The 12920-nt window shown below is 40.3% G+C and overlaps 1 protein-coding gene and 2 pseudogenes across 1 annotated transcript; 2 read left to right on the top strand and 1 right to left on the bottom strand.

The window, feature by feature from the left end:
* Nucleotides 1-966: 966 nt before the first annotated feature.
* On the bottom strand, nucleotides 967-1411 carry LOC143885977 (ubiquitin-NEDD8-like protein RUB2 pseudogene; annotated as a pseudogene).
* Nucleotides 1412-6618: 5207 nt separating this feature from the next.
* LOC143886216 (uncharacterized) lies at nucleotides 6619-9021 on the top strand. The gene is made up of 5 exons (XM_077390163.1): nucleotides 6619-6826; nucleotides 6989-7237; nucleotides 7325-7950; nucleotides 8040-8555; nucleotides 8759-9021. The coding sequence occupies exons 2-5, from the start codon at nucleotides 6991-6993 to the stop codon at nucleotides 8897-8899; spliced, it is 1530 nt and encodes a 509-aa protein (XP_077246278.1). The 5' UTR covers nucleotides 6619-6826; nucleotides 6989-6990; the 3' UTR covers nucleotides 8900-9021.
* A 593-nt stretch (nucleotides 9022-9614) lies between these two features.
* LOC143886215 (pentatricopeptide repeat-containing protein At3g24000, mitochondrial pseudogene) lies at nucleotides 9615-12870 on the top strand (annotated as a pseudogene).
* Nucleotides 12871-12920: the final 50 nt, after the last annotated feature.

Genomic DNA, 12920 nt, shown 5'->3' with positions numbered 1-12920 from the left:
ATCAAGGAGTTTTGAACTCATGACCTTTGCTCTGATACCATGTGAGACAACCAATTACTCCAAAAGCTTAAGCCGCTAGAGAAGGCATTTATTTTAATCTTTTATACTTTAACACATATGCGGACTGGAGCCTAAGAAAGGCTTTTGCTGGAGATGGTTGAAGTTTACTATAGATGGGCAGACAAAGGTCAGACGCAGGAGGACGGTGTACCTAGATTTTAGTTAGGCCAGAGGGATCCATGGCTTTGATACCATAAGAGGCGGAGCCAGGAATTTACACTTGGGGGGGCCAGATTGGTCATTGATGGGGCCCACCCCTCTAGTGATATATTCGCCTTTTTTTCTCAATTAGGATAGCCACCTCTAATGTATTTATAACTAGTGGGAGCTGTCCCTAGTAAAAAAAAAACAGCAAATTTATCATTTCCCTTTTCTCCCTTGTATAAAAACCGTCCCAACCTCCTCTCGATACCCTAAAAATCTCTCCTAATATAATTCTATCTTTGTTAAAGCTCTATCTTTAAACAAAATTAGTAACTATATGAGATCCTAAAAATCCTAAACGAAATTTACTAAACTAAACTAAATTTAATAGAAAGAAGAGGTTAATGGGCTCGGCAATTACATAAACTACATCACAATTACAAGTAAATTGCTTCTTGGAGAACAAGTAATTAAACTACTTTTTGGAGACTTCTGGAGAGATCTCACAATTGAGACTTGTCTCTATACACATGGGGTTGGTTCATAGAGTAGTCCACTAGAGAATTTTCTTCTAATCATAGAGAGAGAGTATATAACAAGCCATTAAAAGTTATAACTTATAACAGTAGAACTGTAGAAGTGCAGTAAGCTAAAAGTTTTCCATTCACTCCAAGAATGTTAGTGTTTGGGTTTTTCCTATATAAACTGGGGAAGACAAAACAGAAACCAAATACAATGGATCTCCCAAACACTAACATTCTACTATTGACCACCCCTAAAGGAAAACACAAGTTGAAGAACCGAACCATCCTCAATGTCTCCAACAGTTTTATCATCACGAAGTTGCTTACCATATAAATAAGACTTTGATGAGTAAGAGGGATATCCCTTCTCTTTCCTCGACTCGTTCCTTAATCCGATCGATGGTATCAGTAGGTTCAATATCAATTTCGATTTCCTTTCCAGTTAGTGTTTTCACTTTGATCATTGTCCCACCTCTCAAAACCAAGTGAAGAGTTGATTCCTTCTTGATGTTATAATATGCAAGAGTCTGGCCATCTTCCAATCTTTTTCCACCAAAAATTAGCTTCTGCTGATCAAGTGGGATACCCTCCTTAATTTTGGCTTTAACATTGTCGATGGTGTTGGTGCTCTCGACTTCGAGAGTTATTGTCTTCCCTGTTAGAGTTTTCACGAATATTTGCATCTTTTCTTTCTTAGCACGCGCACACACAGAGAGAGAGAGAGAGAGAGAGAGAGAGAGAGAGAGAGAGAGAGAGAGAGAGAGAGAGAGAGAGAGAGAGAGAGAGAGAGAGAGAGAGAGAGAGAGAGATTGTATAATGGTGGATTCAGACAACTAGTAATGCCTTTATATAATGGGAAAAGTTACTAAAAACAACCTAAGGAAGCATTCCTCTTCAAAATAGAATTTTAAGAGGTGGTGGACTCTTTCTAAAATAATGAGAGAGAGAGAGAGAGAGAGAGAGAGAGAGAGAGAGAGAGAGCCCTCTTTACTTCTTTCTAAAAGCATACAACAACTGAAGAATTTGAATCCTTGTAGGAGTCTAATCATACTTGTCTTAAATTAATATGGACGGTTGGATATATAGTCCTAGCTAGTCCATGAAATTTTGTAGCCCTAGTGGGAGTCGAATTTAAAGAGGAGTCTTGCTTTCTATAATAAGGTCTGAATAGCTAATTCTCAAAACAAATCATACTACAACTGGGAAAACATGATTAACCTATTGAAAGTTTCTTTATTTTTTAATGGGAAATGAGAAATTTTAAATTATGTTCTTCAGTTGCAACCACTTAAGATATTTTAGGGGAGTTCCTGTTAGGGCTGGCAACGGGGCGGGTCGGGGCCGGATGTTGGGGTCCCCTACCCCTTCCCCTCTGCGGGGAATTTCCCCCCTCCCCCTCCCCTCCCCGCGGGGAATATCTAATCCCCTTCCCCTCCCCTTCCCCTCCCCGCATCCTTCGGGGACAAAATCCCCGCCCCGCCCCGCCCCAACATCACCCCTCTTTAGTCATTGGTACACTAAGCTGGGTGTCCCTAATCAACTTGATGCAATTTCAATATATGAAAATGTTATAAACTAACAATCGATAGGCTAGCTGTTAATTAAATTAGCAAGAGATTGGTATAAGGAGTTTGTCTTCTCTTCTTTATATATTGATTGAAATGCTGGGCAGCAACGAACGTCCAGATTTCACTTGTTTGCAGTGTTTTTTTACTTGAAGATTTAATAAGAGAGGGCAGATCCATATTCGGTATTTGTGTGTGGACGATGGATGGATGGACCCATTGGACCGACAGTAGCTGTTGTTGGATGATGGGATTTTCGCACATTGCTAATTGGATTCGATCCAACTTCAATTTTAGATCAAGTGGTATCATAGCCTGCCACTTAGAGTACCCAACATCCAAACCCCATTTTGGATCATTAATTTTGGGAAATGTTATGAGCACTACTGTATTCTGATGATCGCACTCCTGACTTTATTAAAAGTAAGGTATGGCCCGCACCATAGGATGATCCAAACCGTCCATTAGATGGTGCACACGCTAAATAGGTTGCGCCCAAAAAATCATTTCCTTAGGTTGATCCTAACCCTCCGATCTGAAGAGGTACTGAATGATCCTATTCCTCTATAGATCGGAGGGTTAGGATCAACCTATGGAAATGATTTTTGGGGCACAACCTATTTAGGGTGTGCCCCATCTAATGGATGGTTTGGATCATCGTATGGTGCGGGCCATACCATTCTTTTAATAATAAAATGCAATTTATTTTGGCTACCAATGTTGGCACTACGATTTTTTGATAATTGCATACACTCACTAACTCGGCTTGTCTTTATTATTTCAACATCTGTCAAAAGGTTATTATAGTTCCCAAAATGCTCTCAGAAGCTAATTAAAAGGAAAAGACAAGCTAAGTCTATGTTTGGGGGAATCTTGTAGTTGATCCACAGAGTTTCTAGTAGTTTTCCTAAAAAAAAAACACTTAAAAATATACAAAAAAATGGCATTGATTAACGGGGCGGGGAGGGGACAACTCCATCCCCTTCCCCTTCCCCTCCCCGCACCGGGGAATTTTTAAAATCCCCTTCCCGTTACCCTTACCCTTCCCCTCTCAAATCGGGGAATCCCCGCCCCAAACAGGGCGGGGCGGATCCCCGCTTTTTCGGGTGAAATTGCTAGCCCTAGTTCCTGTCTTAGAAAGTTTTTGTTTCTGCAACACACAAACTTGAAAAATTAACGTTTATTTTAGGGAAGTGATATTAAATGGGCACCCCAACTATCATTGGACCCACCGGCCCACCCAATAGCATAATCTCCATTGAAAATATCAAGAGAGTGGATATTATATAGGCCCTCCCTTCTATGATTCGGGGCTCACCCAACGACATGATCTTGATTGATCACTTCCACATATGATTGGGTCTACACACCAATAAGATCTTGGATGATCACTGAGTGGGACCAATTCAAAAATTTTAGTTAGTGATTTAATATAGGCACCCATCTAGGATTGGCCCCATGCAACAACATAATTAGACCTGGCAAACGCGACCCGTGCCTGCGGGTCGACCCGACCCACCCGCAAATTTGCGGGCACGGGTCTGAGTTTTAGTGACCCGTCAAAACTAACCCGCGGGTGACCCAACCTGCAAAAATACGGGTCGGGTCGGGTCAACCTGCGGGCACCCGCAGGTCACTTGGCTTTTTTAATGGTGGTGATTTTGTTATGCTAATCTAGTTAGATGGCTTTTTTTTTCTAAAGCAAACGATGGTGATTTTGTCATGCTAATCTATTTTTTAAGGGTTTGATGCCTGAATAGCTTATGGCTGGCACCATAGAATATAAATAGGTTGTGGCTAGCACCATAGGTTGATCCCAACCCTCCGATTTGAATGTTAGAGGGTTGATCACTTTGATTCTAACCCTCTATAGATCGGAGGGTTAGGATCAACCTAATGAAATGATTTTTGAGGCACAACCTATTTAGGCTGTGAGCCATCTAATGGACGGTTTGGATCATCCCACGGTGCCGGCCATACCCCCCTCATCAAAATTCAGTGATAACATTTTTCAAAATAGAGAAGATTTCCAAAAATCATTTATGGAATCTTCTACAGATCGGAGGGTTAGGATCATCCTATTGAAATGATTTTTTGGGCACAACCTATTTACGTTGTGCCCAAAGAGATGAACGGTTTGGATCATAAAAAAAAGTGGGCTGTATCTACTTTTTTAGACTTCACGTGTTTTCACGGCCACCCATCATATAAATTCTCTTCAAAATAAATAACTGTTTGAATTTGCGGGTGACCCGCGGGTTGACCCGGCCCACCCGCGGGCCTCGCCGGTCACCTAAATTCTGACGCGCAAAAATGCGGGTCATCTTCTGACCCGACCCGTGTGACCCGCACCCGCATCACCCGCGGGTTGACCCGGCCCGACCCACCCGTTTGCTAGGTCTAAACATAATTGATCACTTCCTTTATCCTATGTGTGGGGTCAAGATGATGTGGGTCACCTCATAAATTCTACAAGATCAACAGTATCGATTGAAAGTACATTTCACGATGTCGGGCCCACTAATTGATCTTTAGCATTGATCTTGATATGGCTGTCCGCTAGCCATTCTCTTAATATAGTGAGACTACATATTCAAACGATCTTATTACTAGATTGATGGGCCCATACTTAAATCTCCTATGGTCCCCCACCTTGTGTTATATTCGCCCCTTTTATTTACTCGAGACATCCCGAGTTAAAAAAAAAAGGCCATTTCCCAACGTGGATCGTATTCTAACACCCCTATTACAACAAGGAGACTACTTGTTAGAGACTTCCAGAAAGATATCAAGTGAGACTTGTGTCTATATATATGGGGTTGGTTAGTTTACGTGAGCATTTTCTTCTAATCACCGAGATAGTGTAGATAACAAGGAAGTCGATCTGCGTTCTTTGTCAAGTGAGTCTGCCTTCTAATCACAAGGCTCTCTCTCTCTCTCTCGCTCTCTCTCTCTCTCTCTCTCAGTAATGGCATTGATTGTATTTGGGTTGTTTTCTTTTCTCTTCTTTTTTTAAAAAGATTGACTGGCCATGATTGAATGTGGGTTTTTGATAGGTTCTATTCAGCCATCCAATCAAGGGATCCACCCACTCTTCCATTGTAGATTGTTAGGAAAATATGCAGTTAAATTTATAGTCCTAACCAGTCCATGAAATTTTGTAGCAATACTAGTAGTCAAATTCATAGAGGAGTCATGCTTTATATAATTATGTATGAGTAGCTAATTCTCAACACAAATCATGCCACAACTGAAACAAGGACTCTCTCATTGGAAATTTTGAATATCATAGAGAACTCCCCCTTCCAATTTTGTGGGGTTGAATATTGAGATGCCCGCAGGCCGGGGAAGGAGTAGATCCATTGGAGAGATTGCCAAATTGCCTTTGTGATATTTAAACTGGAAAGATTTTCTTTGATTTTATTTTGCTTTGATATGGAAAAACATGATTAATCTATCGAAAGTGTCTTGATTTTATAATGGTAAACGTGAAAGTTTAAATTATATTCTTCCATTGCAACCACTTAAGTTATTTTAGGGGAAGTTCCTATGTATCTTAGAAACTTTTGTTTATGGAACACCCAAACTTTGAAAAAGGTTTATTTTTCCCTCACACCAATCTACTGTTATTTTAGGGGAGTGATATTATATGGGTACCATCATGATTGTTCCCACCCAATAGCATAATCTCAAGTCAAAATATTAGAGAGTGAATAATATATAGGCCCTCCCTTCTATGATTCCGAAGGCCCACCGAACAACATGATCTCTATTGATCGCTAGTGGGCCATTTAAAAAAAATAAAATAGGGATTGCTATTATACAGGGATCCCATTTGTGAGGGTACACACAACAATAAGATCTCGGATTTCATATAGACACCCATCTAGGATTCGCACCACCCAACAACATGATAGAGAGAGAGAGAGAGGATGCCCTTGATGTTTCCTCACAACTGCTACCAGATACACAAGCCATTTGAATATTAGGACTCACTCAGAAGCTTCATGACTTCCAGTCACATATATGTCAAAACATGTACTAACTGAATTTTATGACTTATTTGAGATGTTAATCAACAAGAAAAAAATAATTAAATTCCAAACTAAAGCAAACACGCTAAGTTTCCTAACCCATTAAACTAAATTTACACTCTACCTTATCTTACAACATGAAGTTCTCCCTAACTCTTTTTTTGTTGACATAGGTTATCCCCTCAAAACCATTCCTAACAACTCCCTAAAATTTCTCTCCCTAAGATCTTTTTGTTAAGATATTGCGTTTAAACCAAGTTTAGATTATAGGAAACTTCAGGTTCACTGTAAAACCGACTAAGTAGATTTGCGGAGATCTTTTTGTTAAGATGTTACATTTAAACCAAGTTTATATTATAGGAAACTTCAGGTTCACTGTAAAACCGACTAATTAGATTTGCTTCTCTTAGGGACTCTATCTCTAAAGTGTCTCCCTGCCTTATTCGTCTTCTAATCAGAGTAGTAAGTTAACAAGTGAATCTGCTTGTTCCAATCAAAGGTACTCTCTCGTGTGGGGTATTTACGTTTTTTTATAATAATTATGGGTATCTACGTTTGAACCCTTTCCACATTCAACAGTGTGTATATCTTTCCTTAAAACTTTATATTCAAAATTATTTATTGCAATGTTCTGTTCTTAATTTTTTATCTCTATTCACAGCAATGGAGTCTTGGAAAATCGGTTGTTTTCTTCTAGTTATTGTGGCTTTCTCGGGTCTGACTTTCTCGTCGGAACAAGATTCGGATGATTATATATCTGCTTTGGGTGATCCGGGAATGCGAATTGATAGTTTGCGAGTAGCCATTGAATCATGGAATTTTTGCAATGAGGTTGGTGAAGAAGCTACTTTCATGGGAAGTCCAAGAGCAGCTGATTGCTTCAATGTCCACAAGGTTTCTTCATATATTGGTGAGTTAAATCTCTTAATTTACACAGCATTAGTCCAATCTCTTATTGTACATTCTTTTATTTATCTTTTTTGTTTTTGAATTTCAGGAGACAGGCCTTGCTTCTTTTGCAAATGGTTAAAATATCTGCTAATACACAAGATCATAGAAAAGGACAATAAGTTGGGTGTGGGTGATTCTTTTCCTGAGGTTACCCCTCAAGCTTTATCGAATGTAGACCTTTATGCAGCAGAGAAAGAGCTCTATTTGGGTTCAAAATGCCAAGTAAATGATGACCCAAATCCATGGCAGTTTTGGAAGATCATGCTAAAGAATGGAAATATGGACACACACTCAGGCCTTTGCCCTGAGAATGGGAAGAAGGTGGGACCCTTTCCGCAGGAAAATAGGTTCCCATGCTTTGGAAAAGGATGCATGAATCAGCCCCTTGTGTTTCACAACTACACAAACTTAGAGGGAAGAAATAAAACAACTCTCAAGGGAAGTTTCTATGGCACTTATGATTTGGATGCAGATTTGAGTAAGGGTTTTGATGAGGACACATCTTATTTCTCAGTGACTTGGGAAAAAGAGGTTGGGAAGGGCAGTTGGGTATTCCATCATGTTTTGAGAACTTCTACTAAGTATCCATGGCTGATGCTGTACTTAAGGTCTGATGCAACTCAAGGGCTCTCCGGGGGCTACCATTACGAAACAAGAGGGATGACAACGATAGTAAGTAATTATATACCCTTAAATTTGAAAACCTCTTAGTTTTATTACTTTTTCAAATTTACCTATGATAACATCAATTTTCCATGCAGATACCAGAGTCACCAAATTTTAAAGTTAAATTTTCATTGAACGTGATGAAAGGAGGGGGTCCAAAGACACAGTTCTACTTGATCGACATGGCGAGTTGTTGGAAGAACAATGGCGAATCTTGCGACGGCAATGTAACAACTGATGTGACCCGTTATACCAAGATGATCATCAATCCAAACATTACTGGATTGTGCAAACCTGAGAGCATCAATTTTTGTCCACCGTACCACACCTTCTCAAGTGGGATTCGCATACACCGTAATGATACTCTCAACTATCCATATGGTGCATATCACATGTATTGCTCCCCTGGGAACGCAGAGTATCTCGAGGAGCCATATAACTTGTGTGATGAATATAGTAACCCTCAAGCTCAAGAGACATTACAGATACTCCCTCATCCACTTTGGGCGGAGTACGGATACCCGACTACGCCAGGCGAAGGTTGGATTGGTAACCCAAGGAGTTGGGAGCTAGATGTTGGAAGGATGTCACAGACACTCTATTTCTATCAGGTATCATCTCTTATCCTTATTGCATATATTATATTTTGAAGCTTATTTTAGTCTCCTTTAAATGTCGACTCATTTATCCTTCTAGTTTCACTCTCATTTAGGTAGTATGCCAATCAATGTGTTGAATTTTCATAAATTGCTTATACTACAACCAAAATACTTCTTTTTAATTTTCTTTAAATAATTCATTTCTATACATGCAGGATCCAGATACTCCTTCAGCAAGGAGACAGTGGCCATCTTTAAACGTCGGTGCAGAGATAAACGTCGGTCCAGGAGAAGTGACCGAGTGGACACTCAGTGACTTTGACATCATCATTCCAGATCAAGGCGTGAAGTATTAGTGAAAACAGCACAAGATTGGTGGATTCTTTTTTATGTTGAGTGGTTCTTTTTTTTCTTTTTTTTGGCATTGTATTACAATTGTAAGAACTACGTGTAGGCTTGATCCCACTTCGGGTACGTAGGCAGCTCTTAAAGTTACCTAGAGTCCAGCCATTTTAGTATAATAAAAATATTTTTATATCAATCTTGAATTTACATTATCTTGTGATGATTATGCAAATATTCTTGATTAAGAAAATATAGAATAAGATTCATTGATGCTTAGGTTTGGCTTCGGCTTTGAAGCATAAATGATTTCGTGAGAAAGCATGATGGATGAGTGATCTTGGACTTAATAAACCATCACATAAGGTATGTTATATATTTCATTAATACGTGTGTCATGATTGTCCGTCATCCGCATATGTGAGCGAGATGGTTGATAATTATAACCACAAAATATCATAGGCACTAAAGTTTAGTCTTATTATCAATGATTGTCCAAGTGGGATAGTGTAAGACCTAATTTGGGCAGTCATAGATTATAGATCATGGTTTAGATTGAATACAAGAATAAAATGTGATAATTGCTAGAAATACCCTTTATCTAAATAATTATTCAAGGACAAAAGGGTAATTCGTACGCCTTAAGAATTGGGGATCCGCTAGGGACCATCCCATAAGGCATTTTGCGGAACAGATATTGCATGAGAGAGCAGCCACCTCATTAATAATGTCAAAAGCGTGGAAAAGTGAGCCTATGTGGCTGCTGTCTCATGCAACAGCCGTTCCGTTAAATGCCTTATGCGATGGTCCATAGAGAATCCCTAAGAATTGAAGTAGAGCATTGATACTTAGTGTAGCTTGATCAACCGATCGATAGGTGATTAGTTAATTATATTCTCGTCTAATTAGATACTTCATCCCTAACTCGAAATACATGAGTATGGGAGAACCATAACTCGGGATAGAGGAAATCTAAACCAAGGAAATCGAACTGCTCAATACCTATGAGTTATATTGGGGCATTTGGGAACGCGATGGCCAAGCTTTATGTGGAATTTTCTGGCATGATTCGTTGGATATCTCCAAATCTGGACCCTCTGCTTCGCTATCCTCTTGCTCCACGGGAATTAAATTGATTAGATGATGGTAGTAGATTTAGTTAGTTAAGGGACCCCATCTATGATTGGGCCCACCCAATAGCATAATCTTTCTGCATTCAAAATATTTAGAGAGGGAATATAATACATATTCTCATATGACTACTAAGTATCCTTAAAATATCAGCTTTATGAAACACACCCCAACATAAGCCCCCAAATGCACTGTTCCAGCTCTCATGCAGGTTTTCTAGTCCTAACGAAAGCAAGTTCTAGTCTTATCAGATTTTACTGTAAAACTGGTAGAGGAAGGACGTTTTACAGGGACTCTTACGACTACACACGACTACTGCAAAAATACGGCAATGCAGAGAGCCTAAAAATAATCCATGCCCAAATCATCACAAGCGGTTTTCAGCAAAACCCATTTCTTTCTGCAAAGTTAGTCAGCCGATACGCGGATTGTGGAGCCTCGAACATGAAAGATGCCTATCAAGTGTTTGAGGGTGTTCGTGAAAGAGATGTTCTATTATGGAATGTGGTAATACGTGGTTATGCAAATTCTGGTCCGTACGAAGAAGCCATTAAAGTTTATGATAAGATGCGAGGGAGTGGCATTTCTCCAAATCGTTACACATTCCCTTTTGTACTCAAGGCCTGCTCTTCACTAGGAGATGGAAGGAAGGGGGAGAAGATCCATGGCCATGTTTTGAGAGCTGGGTTTGAGTCTGATTTGTTTGTGAGGAATGCCTTTGTGGCATTTTATGCGAAATGTAACGAGATCAAAATAGCGAGGGAACTGTTTGATGAAATTCCTGAGAGAGATCTTGTGAGTTGGAACTCTATGATAGCAGGCTACAGCCAGAATGACTTTGCAAGTGAAGCACTTTTACTTTTTCACCAGATGGTAAAAGATGAGAATCTAAACATGCCGGACCGTGTTACCATCGTCACCGTTCTTCCTGTTTGTGCACAATTGGCTGCAGCACGAGAGGGCATGTGGATTCATGCTTACATTCTGAAGTCAGAAATGGCAGTAGACGTGGTTTTGGGCAGTGGGCTTGTTGGAATGTATGCAAAGTGTGGGCATTTGAAAACTGCTCGCCAAGTGTTTGATAGAATGCCTGATAGAAATGTTGTAGTTTGGAATGCAATGATTGCGGGCTATGGAATGCATGGGGATGCGGATGTAGCGGTGGGGATGTTTTACCTGATGTTGGAGATGGGTGTAGTTCCAGATGAGATCAGCTTTATTTCTGTGTTGTCTGCCTGTAGCCACGCCGGGATGGTTGATAAGGGGTTGAAAGTGTTCGAGAGAATGGAGGAATACGGTGTGAAGAGGAGCGAGGGGCATTACGCTTGCGTGGTGGATCTTTTGGGTCGTGCGGGTAAACTTGATGAGGCTGTTAGGTTCATCAAAAGCATGCCTGTGATTGCAGGGAAAGATGTTTGGGGATCGTTGCTCGGCGCGTGTAGAATCCATAATAATCTGGAGCTTGCAGAAGAAGTTGCGGAAAGGTTGTTTGTTCTTGATCCTGAGAATGCTGGACGGTATGTGCTAATGGCTAAGATGTATGAGGATGTGGGGCGGTGGCATGATGCGGCGAGGGTGAGAAAGATGATGAGAGAGAGGCGGGTTAAGAAGCCGCTTGGGTGTAGTGTCATAGAGGTGGACCGATCAGCCCACACGTTCGGGATGGAAGATGAATCGCACCCGATGACGGGGGAGATCTATGACACGTTGGAGCGGTTGGAAATGGTGATGGAGATGGAGTGTTAACTGTCCTAAGTGGGGCTTGCCTAGGTATGGAACTTGGTGGGAGATAGCCTAGTATGGCTCCTGGGGCTTTTGGTGTCTTGGTTAGTTACCTGACATTTGGTATCAGAGTCGGGTAAAAAAGCCACAGTGAAAGCCACCAGAGTGAAGTTTACACAAAGTGGGTAGTCGCCAAAGGGACGATATGTGTAAAGGAATGCTTGGTAAAAAGGCCAAAGTGAAAGCCACTACAGAGTAGGCAGCCAGCCGATGATAGTGGTTGCAGAAGTATGGTGGAATGTTACGGTCCTAATTGAGAGCCGTCTAGGCATAGGAATAAGTGGGACCTACACTGATATGGGAGGTTTAAAGGTCCTAGCCTAACGTGTTCCATCATTCCTGTGCTTTTGGGCAAGTTGGGAATCAACATAATGAATATATTTGAGAACTTGGTCTGAAGATTGAAACTTTGCGGTTTATAATTGTTATAGAAATTCCCTATACAATCATCTTGGCCAACAGAAGTTCTATCCTTACTCTGCCTGAATCATTTGGAGGAACATTGCAGAGTTAATTCTTTCATGCATGGTTTGATATATCTTAAACATAGAGGAATTCAATTAGCTTTGTTAATTACATTGCCAAACCTAATCTGCCAGAAGGATGCGTCGGGAAATATCAGGCATTAGATTCCATGGAGTGTCTGAGATTAAAAACAGAGGATAACAGGGTTGAGATCGAATCAGAACCCTGAATTGAAGATATACTTGTGCCCATGAAATGTGGGTCATTGATTTTATTTTATTTTTGTTTTAGCCATCCATGTCATCATTTGAAAGGTCAGGATAATTGGCTAACCAAAACAAAGATAACAACAGGGAGATAGGCCATAGCTCTTAATTAATTCGATAGACTTTTGATCGTTCAATGTGGGATGTTGTTTACATTTTGTTATGACCATCCATTTACATCTCAGCATTTGAATGGTGATGATCAGTTGGTTGCACAAATGTGCAACATTCATTGGAATTTCAATTGCCAATGAATGTTTATTTCTTGTTTGGTTGCCAATATTGTATTGAAGTTCTATTTGACTCCTCAACATGTTTAGACATCATTATTACTTTTTGCACATGTGCGCGTGACAATAATGTCCCCTACTCATTTTCCAACCAAATTCTA

The sequence above is a fragment of the Tasmannia lanceolata genome, unplaced genomic scaffold (assembly GCF_043159265.1).
Source record: "Tasmannia lanceolata isolate RefF3 unplaced genomic scaffold, GAP_Taslan_0.1 ptg000011l, whole genome shotgun sequence".
Classification (NCBI taxonomy): Eukaryota; Viridiplantae; Streptophyta; class Magnoliopsida; order Canellales; family Winteraceae; genus Tasmannia; species Tasmannia lanceolata.
Note: the sequence above shows the minus strand (reverse complement) of the source record. Positions and strands in the feature narration are given on the sequence as shown.